This window comes from Zootoca vivipara, chromosome 10 (genome assembly GCF_965207765.1).
Source record: "Zootoca vivipara chromosome 10, rZooViv2.hap1.1, whole genome shotgun sequence".
Taxonomy (NCBI): Eukaryota; Metazoa; Chordata; class Lepidosauria; order Squamata; family Lacertidae; genus Zootoca; species Zootoca vivipara.
The window spans coordinates 6,064,687-6,080,117 of record NC_142593.1 but is presented as its reverse complement, the minus strand read 5'-3'; the positions used below and the strand labels follow the sequence as shown (position 1 = coordinate 6,080,117).

General features: G+C 43.9%; 1 protein-coding gene across 1 annotated transcript; it reads left to right on the top strand.

Annotated features, from left to right (window-relative positions):
- Window positions 1–3,594: 3,594 nt before the first annotated feature.
- LOC118076957 (splicing factor C9orf78-like) lies at window positions 3,595–13,571 on the top strand. Its single transcript, XM_060280206.1, has 3 exons — window positions 3,595–3,716; window positions 12,565–12,787; window positions 12,891–13,571. Exons 1-3 carry the CDS (start codon window positions 3,595–3,597, stop codon window positions 13,569–13,571), a joined length of 1,026 nt encoding a protein of 341 aa, XP_060136189.1.
- The last annotated feature ends 1,860 nt before the right edge of the window (window positions 13,572–15,431 follow it).

Here is a 15,431-nt window from a genome sequence, read left to right as displayed (position 1 = left end):
TCCTTGGTGCAGCAGGGAGGTCAGTACACCAAAAGGAATCCTGTACTGCCCCAGAAAATACACTCAGAAAACTGGGTCTTCCCAATAGGATACCCGGTGTAAGCTAGTGACTTCCTAAAAATCACTGCAACCCCTCCTCCCCACCCATATGACCCAGGTTGCTGTGCGTACGAGAAACCTGGTGGATAAGCAGTGGCAAAAGGACAGGCCCATCTGTTTCATCCAACCAAGCCTCTGCCACACATGCCCGGTCAAGTCCTCCATCCACGATCAAGTCGTGAATGGCAGTGGTCTTATGAATCATTGACCTGGCATTGCACAGGAGCACCTTCAGGCATAGCTGCCAAGTTATCCCTTTTTTAAAGGGATTTTCCCTTATGCTGAATAGGCTTTCTCGCAAGAAAAGGGAAAACTTGGCAGCTATGACCTTCAGGTCATGTGGGAATCCCTTGCTGATTCCAGTATCCATCTGGTCAAGACCAGATGCGGAGGCAGGGATAGTCCTCAAACAATGACTAAACCTGCCTCCTCAGTAATGACATGGTCTGGTCTTAGCGTAATTCCTCCTCCTACCCGTGATCACTGAGATCGGTTGTCCCAGTGCATGCCCCCCTGTGGAACCTGCCCCAGCCATTCTGTTGGCTGGGGCCCACTCCCAGGCAGCCCTGACCATCTCCCCTTAAAAACCAAATAAAAACTGTATAAAGCAAGAGAAACTAATTAAAAGCAAACCAAAAAACAATACAGTTATATTAAAAGTTAAACTAATCCCCAGCCCCAACTAAATGTTAATCCCACCCCAACAGAGCAAAAACCAAACCATGAGCCAAAACTTTAAACACAACAAATTAAAACTATTTAAAAACATTTAAAAAGCAGTCACTGAAGTAGGGCAGGGTGAGCCTGGGCCCCGCCCCCCAAGCCAGATGGAAAGGGCCTTGCAGGGAGTGGCCTTCAGCACTCACAGCTGTTAGGTTGCTAGACTAAGATCTGGGTGACCCGAGTTCTAGTTCCCATTCAGCAATGAATGACCTTGGGGCAGTCATTGTCTCTTAGCCTCACAGGGTTGTTGTGAGAATAAAATGGGGAGAGGAGAACCACCTTAAGTTCCTTGGAGAAAGGTAATAAAATGAAACAAAGATTTATAAATAAATAAATAAATAAATAGATCTTGCATCAGATATTCCGCTACCATACAGAAGTCTGGATTGGATAAGCATGTGTTTATCTCTTTCTCTCTGAAATGGATGTGACTTTAAAGTGGTTTGGCTGCCTGCTGTGTCATATCTGCTGGGTGAAGGGGGGGGGGGCGGATCTTGATATGAAAGCTGCATGCAGGGAAGAACACACCACTTCCCTCTGTAGTTTGTTCCAATTACCTTGGGTATAAAATTTGTTCCTGCCAGCCATTTTGACTCCCCCCACCCACTAGCTATAATTTCTAACTAAATGGATGGGTGAGTCTGTCCTCCCTGGCAGAGAGCCTGCTCGAGGAAATGGGATTAGGGAAACCATCTGAAATGCAAGTCAGAGATTGAGTACCACCAGCCCTTGAAAATAATGGCAAGCAGTTTAGATTTGATTAACCGTGCAAAGAGGAGCCAATGGGAGGTGTTCAATGAAAAGAGTGAAAGGGTCAGATCAACAGCAAGAAAATAATTACTCGCTAATTGACAGCACTCAATAATTGGTAATACGCCTCCCAACATTAATATGAGTTAGCAAGGCACTACTTCTCCTTCTCCTTCTTTTTTTTTAAAGAGTTCAGCTTTATATTCTGAATTCCCATTCAGTAATGGAATGATCGCCCCTGTGAATATTTTTCTTGATTCCTATTTAGAGAGAAGGCAGCAATCCAAGCACAGCAGCCTTGTCTACTGTGCCACGGCATTTTGTACTGACAAACATTCTAATAAATCAACTGAGGCATGGCATATTTCATTTGGATCCTAATTGCAGTTCTCTCTCATTATTGATATTAATGACCCAGTGGTTCTAACAGTTAAGTGACGAACTGAGCAGACAGTATGGCCCATAAGCTTAGCTGCTTTCTTTCTTTCAAAGATTCAAATGTGAATTTGAATATGCATGCAAATTGGAGCCTAAAAGAAATGGTTGCCTTTCAGCACTATTGAGTTAGCTCATTTTATTGGAAATCAAAGTAACATTAACAAGGCAGTGTGTCTCAGCCACAGCATTTAATAGTGCCTCATCTTCACCGACTGTACTAGGTGTCACTAAAGGAGCTATTAGCAGGCTCCATGGTTTAACAAGGAGAGCTTTTTTCTGTCTTCTTCTCAAATCTCTTCTATTTAGATAATTAACAGTTTCTATTATATATATATATTAACTCAGTGGGAGAAAACAAAATTGCTGCTTGAATGCAACCCTCTCTTGAATACACAAAAATAAATTTCCTTAGGCTAGGTTGAAATCCATCCCCACTGAAATATATTGCTACAGTTTTAATGAGCCCAGCCAATTCTGAATTTGAAACCTGCATTGCTTATATCAGGGGTGGGCAGCCAGAAAAGAAAAGAAAAAGTTGAATGCTGCAGTACCTTGGAGGCTGAATACTGGGATTGCAATCAAAAGTAGGCAGGGCTTGAGTCAAAAGTGGGGGGTGTTAAGACTCCCAAAATGGGTGGTGCTTGGACCAAAAGGGACCACCCCATTCTCTCTCCTGGCTGCCACTCTTTTTTCTCTTTCTGGCACTCCTCTCCCTCTCCCTCCCTCTTCCTTCTGTGCCATCCCTCTTTCCCCTCTCCTTGCCAGCTGCATCTAATGAGGCCAAGGGCTGCATATGGCTGAAGGTTGCTGACCCCTAGTCTATGTAGTTAAGCAGAAAAATGGATGTGATGATACTAAGCAATATTCTTATTTACACACAGCTTCATGCCTGCATTTTTACTTTTGTAGCTCTGCTTTTTTGTCTGTTCTCAAATTTAATATGAGTTATTATGTGTTGCCACACATGACAATTGTTTTACAATCTTTCTCTTCCTGCTTGAAAATGCAGACTTCCAGGAAGAATGTCCCAAGGTTCTTCTGGTTAATTTGTGCCATGTCCAGCTGTCCTACCAATGTCCTGGAATCCAGCATTTTCTGTTTTCTGCAACTAGTCCTTTAAAGGTGAACACGCTGGGTGACAGTATTGTGTAGTGCCACAGTGTACTGGTGGCACTAAATGTAAGATTTATTTATTATAACAGGATCAGGTCACATCGCTTCTACTAATGCAACATCATATTCTAAGATAGATTCCTGTATTTTTTTAAAAAATAAAATCTTATTTCACATATCCTAAAATGTAGAGTTCAAAACAAGATATAGTTCCTTTCTTGATCCATTGAGGTCATTTTGAATTTCAACACTTGAAAGTTACTTTGTTCCCTTCCAATCCTGAAATCTGCAGTAAAATATTTGCCAAGCGTTTTTGCTGAAGGCACTGAAGTTCTGGTATATTCTCCCTGTGGAGATTCATCAGCCTTGCTCTTTACTATCTGTTAGAAATGAATGGAGAATGCTTTTATTTCCTCAGGCTCTTCATCAGGGCCAGCCCAAGAAGTTTTGCTTCCATTGGTGAAGCCCAAGATGACGCCCTCTCGACTCTGTGTTTCAGAGCCAACTCGACTGGTAGCTGAACCTTATTTCAGCACTGCTGACAGAACAGCATCTTCTGGGCAGCAGGATAGCATAATGGTGCAGGGTACGAAGTGAGGCACACAGCTCTGTTCCCAAACTGCTCATTGCTGTTGCTCACCCCCAGAATCTCCCACCTGAGGTGGCTGCCTCATTCCGTCTAATAGTAGGGCTGGCCCTCCTTTTAAAGTTCCACTCTGCTGCTGTTTTTTATTTGACTTCTACCGTAAGTGACTGATGCTCTTAATTGTTTGCAATTTTTTGCAATACAAAAAATTAGGGCAGACTTCAACTACCTTCTCCCATTTCCACAAGAATTTCCATGCATGTAATGCAGCCTCCCTTTGTCTGCCCCCTGTGCCCTCCTCAAATCTGCTCCAGAGGGTCAGGGGAGCCCCTGGAACAGATTTAGGGAGTGCATGAGGGGAAGGGGGACAATGTTCTGTGGTACAAGCGTATATCCTTGCGCTGATGTAACAATAGACTTAGCACCATGGTGGTAGTTCTCTTTTGTGGTTAAGCTACTCTGATTGCTGTATGAGCAGAATAATGAGACCTAAAGGTAAAGGTAAAGGGACCCCTGACCATCAGGTCCAGTCGTGTCCGACTCTGGGGTTGTGGCGCTCATCTCGTGTTATTGGCCGAGGGAGCCGGCGTACAGCTTCCGGGTCATGTGGCCAGCATGACAAAGCTGCTTATGGCGAACCAGAGCAGTGCACGGAAACGTTGTTTACCTTCCCACTGGAGCGGTCCCTATTTATCTACTTGCACTTTGACATGCTTTTGAACTGCTAGGTTGGCAGGAGCTGGGACCGAGCAACGGGAGCTCACCCCATTGCAGGGATTCGAACCGCCAACCTTCTGATCAGCAAGCCCTAGACTCTGTGGTTTAACCCACAGCGCCACCTGGGTCCCTATATAATGAGACCTAAATTTTAAAATTATACTCGTTTCATCCTGATGCAAGCAGCAGTTATTTCACAGCAGAGTTGTAGTTTTGTTTGCAGATTGATCAATCTGCAACAGAGTGGATTGATGGCTTTGTGGGCAGAACTTGCCCTTCGCCTGAGCTGTAAGTACAGTGCACAGTCTATTTTCTTGTGGGTAGGGAGGGAGGGTAGAGTGCTGTGGAGACAGATGAAATTTCTTTGGCTGCTTATAAATATATTAATTAAGATGCAGGCAACCATCTTAAGAGAACAGGTGCTGGTCATTGAGGTAGCGTCACATTCTCAGAAGCAAAACAGCAGGATTGTTTGGTTTTTCCATGCTGTGGCCCATTTGTAAGCCACCAGCAGAGCATGCTGGGTGTGTCTTACCCACAGGCCACTCATGCTAATGGAAGAATGCTCTTAATGCCACCAAGCTTGTGCTTAGGTCCTTCTTACAGGTTTTCCACTGGCATCTGGTTGGCTACTGTGAGAATAGGATGCTGAACTAGATGGGCCATTGGCCTGATCCAGCAAGCTCTTGCGTTTTCTTCTTTTCAGATAGCTCCAGAAACAGAAAAGTAGCTCTCATTGCCTATTAGCAAATGAGAAAGTTACACACAAACTATGGTCCCTCAACAGCACGCAAAAAGCATTCTTGCCATAATATATGTCTGCAGAACTTAACTCCAACTAACAATAACACCCACAACGTAACTGGCTGTGTTTAACTATATGAATTCTTTATTCATCATATAAACATACCTCTTTTCATCTTATCAAATTAAGTAGAAGCAATTAAAGACCAACATTTTGAATAGGGAATACAAATAGATCAGTTCTTATATACATAATGTCGAAATAGAAGCTTTTTTGTGTGTTCCACGTATGTCTTTATGAATACAAGTGTCAGACGTGACAACTTTAAGAAGCAGTACTTGCAGAAAATGAACTTTTTCTTTGTAATGTTCCACATGTGCCTTTGCAAAGTATAGTTGTTGTATGCAGTTGCTGTATGCAGGTATCAGATGAAAGATACGAAAAATCTTAACATATGCCTTTGTAAAATATAGTTACTATGTGCCGGTATCGGGCGAAAGAACTTCCCGGAATAATACCTTGTTTTGCCCTGCCAGGCTTCATCAGCCGTGCATACTCTAAATAATACAGATAAACATAATAATGTAGGTTTTTTTTGAGTATGCACAAGTTCTGCCAGAAGAATTAGTACATGTAACTGGTGATATTGCAGAACTGATCTTAAAAGGTGGCCTGGTGTTGCCTGTGCTTTTTCTTCCTTTCAAAATCCTGAAATGTGTTATTATCTAAAGTAAATAAGAACAAAATATGTACAGCTTTGATGTAAGTAATAATTGAAATATGCTTGTTTGCACAGTACTTTGAGTACTACCAAAAAAAAAGGTGTGTTCCTGCTAAGATTATATGCATAAAGTCATAAGACTTGGCTCAATATATAAACAAAAATTAGCACAGACACTCTAAGAATATAAGAATAGTTTCTTAGATCAGGCCAGTAGCCCATCAAGTGCAGCATCCTTCTCAACAGCAACAGCACTCTTCCCTCCAGGGTTTCCAGCCCTGCCTCTGACAGCAAAGGGAGAACACAGCCACCATGTTTAGTAGCTAGAGATAGTCTTATCCTTCATGAATTTGCCACTTTAAAATCCTCTTTTTGTGGGGATGATTAGGGAGGCAGGAGAGGATATATTATTTAATGATATCCTTTCTAACTTGCGCTAGCAAGTTCCATATTCTAGCAGAGTTCCAAACATCCCCCTTTTTAAATTATGCAGCGATCAGCTTGTTGCTGACTCATCTGAGTCTTACTATTAAAGATTCCTTCCTGGTAAAATCCCTTCTAATCCCTCTTAAAAAACAAGACTCTGATTAACATTAATATAAAAGTAGTTAATAATAATATAAAAGTAGTTAATATTCACATGTAGTGGAAGTCTGTCCCAGCCCAGGAGGAAACAGGAAGTCATTCTCCTGAGTGCTATGAAACATCCCCTAACAAGTCCACTGTAGGAATGTTGTACAGTACTTGACTGCAGTTTTACACCCCACACTTTTAACTACAGCAACTTGGGTTTAAGGTGCTACATGGACAAAGAAAATAATAATAATAATCTGTTTTAAAGAACTTCAGGAAGTTCTATTCCTGTGTCATTTCTTAGTCTTGTTTTTCATGTGCTTTTGCCATGGGAAGCAACAAACGTTCCAGCGGATGTAATGCTTTGCCCATAACTCTTTGCTATGAGATTGTGTTAAGAGCTAGAGGGGGAAAGCTGTTTCCTCTTGTTTCTGGACCAGCCACATGACGTCATCCTGGGCAATTCTCCTTTCAAATACAGGCTCCTTTTTGATAGGCTGAGAACAACCTGAGCTCAGTGCTTCTACCAAAGTTGAGTAATGGAGTGTGTTCAGCTATAGTGCTTTGTCGTGCACTTTCCCCCCTCTTAATTTATAGATCTAGTTACTGCAAAGTGCAAGAAATGTTAAATCCATATTGGATCTACCTATTTTCAGTCCTCTTGGGCTGTACAATAAAACATCCGCTGCCAGCTGACGTATGAATAGGGAGGGCGCGCCTGGGCCTTTGATTTATGCCTCCCCAAATGGCAAAAGTGTCCAGGATACAACTCCCAATAGATGCTTTAGACTGGAACATAGAGAAGTATTTAGGGGGCAGGAAGTTTACGTTGTCTTTCTATTATTGTTTATGAATGAGGAAATTCATAAGCAATAAAGAATGTTGTTGCACTTTAACCTTCATTCAATCTTAACCAAAAAATTTTACACTAACAGGTTTGGGTGTGTTTTTAGTACTCCAGTGAGATTTCCAATGTCTATTGGGGGAGATTTCAGACCCTAGGAATGTTTTTTGTGTCTGTAGTGTCAGATGAAGTGTGCTTGACAAAACCAGAACATACAGAGCCAGAAAACAATGATTTGGAGGTGGTAAAATCATTCTGTGCAGTAAATACTCGTGCATATTGAATAAATAATAGAATCGTAGAGTTGGAAGGGACCCTGAGGGTCATCTAGTCCAACCCCCTAGAATGCAGGAATCTCAGCTAAAGCATCCCTGACAGATGGCCATCCAACCTCTGCTTAAAAGCCTCCAGTGAAGGGGAGTCCACCCCCTCCCGAGGGAGTCCGTTTCATGGTCTTGATAAAGAGCTACCCAACATTGCAGATAACTGAAGGTCCAATGGCGAAATGCACCACTAATACAATTCTATAATGAGAGCCCTGTAATGTAACGAACAAACTCTGAAGGATGGGATCTTGTCCCTTTTAAAAATTATTATTATAAAGCCTATGGATTATTTTTCTCCCCTGCTACAGACGCCGTGGAGAGGAGAGAGAACTTTAAGGATTCCTCATTTATCTTGTTTTCCTGTTTAAGTTTCGAGTTCTTGCAGAGTTCAGGTGTAATCACAGCCTTCTGTTGCAACAGGAACCACCATCTGCTGAGGCATTCTGTAAGCAATCTAACATCTCCCTAGAGATAGTTTAGCATTCAATTCACAAAGAAGGATGGCAGGGACATGTAAACAAAAGGAGACAACTGAAACAGTGAAGAATGGGCTGTGCTCTAAAGATTCAATATGTTCCTTTATAGTGGAAAAAGCCTGTAATGCCATAAAAGCCTAGCAGAGAGTTCTGATGTATTAATTGTTTTCCCCCTGCCTCCTCCCTTCTGTGGCTCCATTAGAGAGTTGAAAGTAACAACCTGGGGTTCTCCGCAGCACTCAAATGCTGGCGTTGATAGAAATCTGGTGCATGCCCCTGGTTCTTGCCCGTATGTGACCTTCTGAGGTATGGTAAGGAAAACAATTAAGGTTTTTCATCGCAAGTGTTTCCAGAAAGCAACTAGTTGAGGAAGTCTGAGGTAACTCAACCACAAAGCCTTTTTTTAAAACAAAGGTTAGCACGTGGCCTTTGCTTTCTCTTTTGTTTTAGCTAAGCTATCTATTAACCTTCTTGTACTTCCGTGGGACGTGGGTGGCGTTGTGGGTTAAACCACAGAGCCTAGGGTTTGGTGATCAAAAGGTTGGTGGTTCGAATCCCTGCATTGGGGTGAGCTCCCATTGCTCAGTCCCAGCTCCTGCCAACCTAGCAGTTCGAAAGCATGTCAAAGTGCAAGTAGATAAATAGGGACCGCTCCGGCGGGAAGGTAAACACCATTTCCGTGCGCTGCTCTGGTTCGCCAGAAGCAGCTTTGTCATGCTGGCCACATGACCCGGAAGCTGTCTGCAGACAAACGCCGGCTCCCTCGGCCTATAGAGCGAGATGAGCGTCGCAACCCCAGAGTCGGACACGACTGGACCTGATGGTCAGGGGCCCCTTCACCTTTACCTTTACTTCCAAGTAGAATGATAAGAAGCATAGCTGTCAAGTTCTCCCTTTTTTAAAAAAAGGAAATTCCCTTATGCTGAATAGGCTTCCTCGTGAGAAAAGGGAAAACTTGACAGCTATGATAAGAAGTGTAGATTTAAAAACCACACACGTTCAAATGGGTGAATTGGAGATTCTAATATCTATTCATAATTTTGTATATGAACTGTCCTGGTAGGACGGCCCTTGCAGAGGGCAGTGTGAATTGGACACCTCAGGCAGCTGACTTTGCCTGTCAGGAAAGTGCAGCTATTAAATTGTTGTTGTTGTTGTTGTTGTTGTTGTTGTTGTTGTTGTTGTTGTTGTTGTTGTACTTCTTTTGCCTCTGGGAAGTGGGCGGGTGCTTGCTGGATTTTGTGCCCCAGGTACCAAAATAACTTTGCATTCCTTGGCTGAGATGGGGTGTGGTGACCATTTGCTTTTCCATCCCAGGAAGGAAGGGGGAAAAAAGGTCATTGAATGCTCCTCGTAATGATGGTATTATTCTGGTTTAATCATAGCTGCCAAGTTTTCCCTTTTCTCGCGAGGAAGCCTATTCAGCATAATGGAAAATCCCTTAAAAAAAGGGATAACTTGGCAGCTATGGGTTTAATGCAGAATGTAAAGATGTAATGTAGCATAGGTAGCCCATCATTCATGTATTTGCAGTAAGATTTGTTTTGCAAGTCACTTTGAGTTTTTTAAACAGCATAAATATAAATATAAACAGTAATAAGTATTAACAATTGTAATTTGCAGTATGCAAACAGGAATGCACAAACGTTCTGGTGCAATAAACCTACTGGTTTCATCTACTCCTAATGTGTAGTGCCTAGTACATAGCTGGGATGAGCAAGTCGTTGCAAGTGTTAGGGATCAAATCTATTTGCCTAAAGACTGTGCTGATGCTGTGGGAAATTGGATTGTCAGGGAACTGAGCAATGTTTTGTTCCGGGGAAAGCAAGATTTTCCTCCTGTAAATGAGTCCTGTTGTGATCTGGAATGCTATGTTGATGCTCTGAGAGGTGTTTCCCAGGCACCTATAGCTGAATGCTCTCCTGCTAACCCCACTCAAGGGGAAAGAGGGAGAAAAGGGAACACTTGTATCAATCCCTCAAAACACTATACAGTGGTACCTCTGGTTACAAACGCTTCTGGTTACAAACGCTTCAGGTTATGAGCTCTGCTAACCCGGAAGTAGCTGCTCCTGGTTGCGAACTTTGCCCCAGGATGCGAACGGAAATCGCGCGCCATTAGCGAAAGTGTGCCTCAGGATTAGAACAGTTTCAGCTTAAGAACGGACCTCCGGAACGAATTAAGTTCGTAACCAGAGGGGTAGCCACTGCCGAGGCTCTGCCTTCCCAGCAGGAATGCCCAACCATTTTGTGAAATACTCTCTCATATCCTCCCGCTCTTACAGACGTCTTTCTTCCATTTTTTAATAAAACAATAAACAGGATATAAACAGGATAGGACATTCATTGAGGACAGTTTTCTACCTGCATAAAGACTTTAAATTGAGTAATTTTTGGACACTTATCTTTTTTTATGCATTGGGAAAGTAGTTGTGAAAAATGCATAAAGAAAATGTTACTGTGGAGAATTGGAAATTGCACAATATTTCCTCAGTGAATTTTAAGATGACACTTAACAGAGCATTGTCAAACCCGTTGGGAAAATTCCTGGCACTATCTTGTCAGCCCGAAGCATTAAGTGGTCCTTCATTTCTTCTTCTAATGACAGAAAAATGTTTTGTGTAGATTTATTGGAGAAGAGGCAGACTGATACCTCGTGTAACTGGTTGATGCTGAAATATAGCTTGGACAGTGTGCTATGACTGAAAGCAAATGGCAGAAATATCTCTTAGAGGTGAACCCTGAAGCACAGCTTTCTTTGGTCACGAGAGGCCATAAGTCACCGAATGCAGAAGGGGCTTGCTTCAAAATAAAGGGTCCACAATTTTAATTCTGCTGTGCTGTGTGAAAGCCCAGGGAAGATTCAGACATCACAGAATAACACCATGGCTTCTTTCAGTCTCACAGTGCGGCAGCAACATCTCTATGCCCCCCCCAATAAAAAATTTCAGATATTGCCGTACTCTGAGATGACCATTCATCTCAGCACACAGCAGCCATATTTGCATGTGAACTGGTTGCATATAGCAATCGCCAGTGGCAGCACTGATGCTTGGACAGAGTGAGGCCACCTCAGACAGTAGATGCTGGTGTGTATGGGGTGTGTGTGATGACACTGCCCCGCCATTTATCTGGAGCCCCTTAGCTCTTCCCCTCTGTTGGAGGGTAGAGCTCTGTGTGCCACACAGCTGCCTCTACCTACTAGACTAGCCTGCTGACCCCCAATGCTGTTGGGGAAGCCCATTGCCACTATTGAAGTACAGTGGTACCTCGGGTTAAGAACTTAATTCGTTCTGGAGGTCCGTTCTTAACCTGAAACTGTTCTCAACCTGAGACACCACTTTAGCTAATGGGGCCTCCTGCTGGCCCCGTGCCGCCGGAGCACGATTTCTGTTCTCATCCTGAAGCAAAGTTCTTAACCTGAGGTACTATTTCTGGGTTAGCGGAGTCTGTAACCTGAGGCGTTTGTAACCTGAAGCATTTGTAACCCAAGGTACCTCTGTATTTCTGGGTTAGCAGAATCTGTAACCTGAAGCGTCTGTAACCTGAGGTCATAGCTATCAAGTTCTCCCTTTTTAAAAGGGAAATTCCCTTATGCTGAATAGGCTTCCTCGTGAGAAAAGGGAAAACTTGACAGCTATGCCTGAGGTACCACTGTAAACCTTAACTTCCAGTCCAGCTGGCTTCTGGACTGCTATCGGGTAGCAAAATGTTTTGGGCCAGCCCTGGTCACGACCGCCATGCAGTGAAGAAACTGAAAATACAGGGGCTCCTCTCTCAGTTCCATAGTAAGAATCCCATTTCACACCCCATTTGGTTTTGCCTGGATGAAGTCACAGGAGTTGACAGTGCATGGATATGCATGTAATTTGACTGACCATGGTACAGCAGTCTGGCTCAACCCATATTTTTGGTCTCATTGTGTCACAGTCTGGACACACATTGAACCACCATAGTCCTTGCTAACATGCTCAAAACTGCCGGAAAAGGGTCAAGCTAGATGTGATGTTATTCCAGCGACTGGCCCTAGCATGCTTGTTCTTGCTATACTAAAGCACAGCCTTTCCCAGCCGCTGCCACCACAACCTGGACCAAGACTAGGGGCATGGAGGAAAGTGTGTGTGTTTACCCTTAACCCCTGCTTGCCATGGTCCCAATGTGCCTCAGGGCCTCTGTGGCTGGATTTGCCCTGGGAGAGAAGCTGAGACTGGCTGCTATTTAATAATAATAAAAAAGGAAGCATGCATGAACCAGTCATGTGCTTAATGTCACCTATAGCTTGCTATAAGTTAACAATATTAATCAGGCCTGTCTCCTCTGACCCCAATTTCAGATTGAACCTTAACGTTCTAAATCTTCCTATTTGGGCAATCATCAGAAAGTTGGGGAAGGGCAAACAATATCTTATTAGTGGATTGGTGGTGGTCATCTTTTGTTGCACTTTTGTCTAACAGGGAAGGAATTAGGGTCCGCCGCCAACGCAACCGAGGACAAGCCTGCAGGGATGCCTTCCGTCGGAGGAAGGTGGACTCTGAGGATGATGATGATGCGCAGGTCACCGAGGAGGTCCAGCTAAAACTAGAGGAAGCAAAAGAATTGCAGAGTCTAAGGAGGAGACCAAATGGAGTGGGTGCGGCTGCTCTGCTCGTGGGGGAGAAACTACAAGAAGAAACTGTGGTCCTCCTGATGTTTTGGCCTACAACTCCCATGATCCCTAGCTAACAGGACCAGTGGTCGGGGAAGATGGGAATTGTAGTCCAAAACATCTGGAGGGCCAAAGTTTGAGGATGCCTGCTTTAAAATAAAGACTGGTGGAAAGGTGGACATGAAGAAACTGAAAGAACGGGGCAAGGCCAGGATCAGCGAAGAAGAGGACCTCAACCTCGGGACTTCTTTTGCTGCAGAGACCAACAGGAGGGATGAAGATGCTGATATGAGTGAGTACATTGAAACCGAGCTGAAGAAAAGGACGGGAATTGTGGAAAATGAGGAACAGAAAGTGAAGCAGAAGAACCCAGAGGACTGTCTGTATGAGCTGCCTGAGAACACTCAGGTCTCTTCAGCTAAGAAGACTGAGGAGATGCTGTCCAATCAGATGCTGAGCGGCATTCCAGAGGTGGACCTCGGAATTGAAGCTAAGATCAAAAACATCGTTTCTACCGAGGAGGCCACCACGCGATTGCTGGCTGAGCAGCAGAACAAAAAGAAAGACAGCAAAACCTCATTTGTCCCAATGAACATGGCTGTCAACTACGTCCAGCACAACAGATTTTATCACGAAGAGCTGGATGCACCAGTACGGAGAAACAAAGAAGAACCCAAAGCCCGTCCCCTCAGGGTGGGAGGCACTGAGAAACCACAACCTGAGAGGTCCCCACCAAATCGCAAACGCGGCTCAGATGAGAAGGCTACCAACGACTATCACTATGAGAAGTTCAAGAAGATGAACAGGCGGTACTGAGGCTGGCTTTTCCAGAACACAAAAATTCCTCTTCAGAGAGGGCAAATGCACAAGGGACTTTGAAAAGGTGGGGGTTCACTTAGAATCATCCCTGCAAGTGGGAACTTTTTTTGTAAACAGCTTTGATGTTTTTGCACTCAAGCAGTGTATATGTTTTATGAAATAAAAGAAATAAAATCAACTCTTGATAAAAGGTGGGCATTATAAATAATCTAATTCAAGATTATTGAGGTTGCAGCCCCCCATTGTGGCTGTAGTGGGTAAGGGTATTGTACTACAGGGCTGCGTAAACTGTGGCCCTCCAACTTCCATCAGCCCCAGCCAGCATGGACAGTGCTCAAGGAGGATATGATTTGTAGTCTAGCACATAGCGGCCAAGTACCCCGTTTTCCCCGGGAAACCCCCATTTTTACTTACCTTTTCCCGGTGGTCCCCCGTATCACTTCTTCTCCCGTTTTTCTCCGTTATTTTCTCCTGCCGGCGGCCATTTTTTTTCTTTCTAATTTGCCTTTCTATGGGCACCAAAAATGGCTGCCACCGGCTTCAAAAGTTGCATCTACACATGCCCGGAAGTGCATAGACGCGACTTCCGGTGTCGCTCTGCCCATCGATGGGCACCAAAAATGGCCGCCGCCGACACCGGAAGTTGTGTCAATGCACTTCCTGACATGCGTAGAAGCGACTTTCGAAGCCGGCGGTGGCCATTTTTGGTGCCCATAGAAGGGCAAAGCGACACCGGAAGTTACGTCGATGCAACTTCCAGTGTCACATGGCTGCCGGTCCCGGATTCTGCAGTCCGGGACTTGGAAGGTAAGGTCCAGCAGCCTCTGGAGTGCCACAGTTTCCTCGCCCCAGTCCTGCCAGTTTGCTAATGTTCTACCTAGTGTAATGCCTAATTGAATAATCCCCTCCATTTGTTCTATCTCCACAGCTAGAGGCAGTAACATTTCTGAGTACCAGTTGCTGACAACCACAGGAAGGGAGAGGGCTCTAGTCAGCTTGAGGGTTTCCCAAAGGCATCTGGGTGGCCACTGATAACAGGATGCTCGACTAGATGTGCCATTGGCCCAATCCACCAGGCATTTCTTATGTACTTAGTTAAATCCTAGTGAATATTCATAGAATACTATGATGGAGCAAGCAGCAACTTGGGCTTTCTTGAGTTCTGCTAACAAAGTTTTCACCCCTTGCTTTTTCCTGCAAGACCAATTGCAGTCGTTAACAGTTGTCAACAGGTTTACCACTCCTATCAGCCAATCATCCATTCCCACCACCCTTCTGAGTAATACCCCTCCCCACCCTCTGACTATACATAAGGGTCTGGTGACTTCTGTTTCAGTGTATCTGAAGAAGTGTGCATGCACACGAAAGCTCATACCTATTCTCTAAGGTGCTACTGGAAGGATATTATTTTTTTTGTTTTGTCTACGTCAGACCATCACGGCTACCTACCTGTAAAAAGTTTTAAATTGCATTTATGAAAATGCCTGGTGATTCTGTATGACCCACAAGGTAAAAAATAGCATCTACCAGGAAAGGTTTGCATCACTTTCTTCATTCATCCTTGGCGATTTCTTTGGTCTGATGCTTAATTTCCAATGCGGCTTAAAATGGAGCGATATTTCCATTGGCTCTGACATTGGAAAATTGAATTGTGCTGTTGTTGCCTTTAACATCTTAACTGTGAGTCCACTAGGAAGCCAACATACTCACATGGCTGATTGTGACCCAATCTCTGAAATATCAAAGTGGGAGGTGCAGTTCAGATTCTTCATCCCTTGATCACTGCTGTCAAACGGTGCAGATTTATTCCCACAATGCATGGGGGTGACATTAATTTTATGATGTTTATGTACTCTC

Coding starts and splice junctions, on each gene's coding strand:
- LOC118076957 (XM_060280206.1), top strand. CDS start 3,595: ATGACGCCCTCTCGACTCTGTGTTTCAGAGCCAACTCGACTGGTAGCT. Junction 3,717..12,564: donor ATAATGGTGCAGGGTACGAA/GTGAGGCACACA, acceptor TTTGTCTAACAG/GGAAGGAATTAGGGTCCGCC. Junction 12,788..12,890: donor AACTACAAGAAGAAACTGTG/GTCCTCCTGATG, acceptor GGAGGGCCAAAG/TTTGAGGATGCCTGCTTTAA.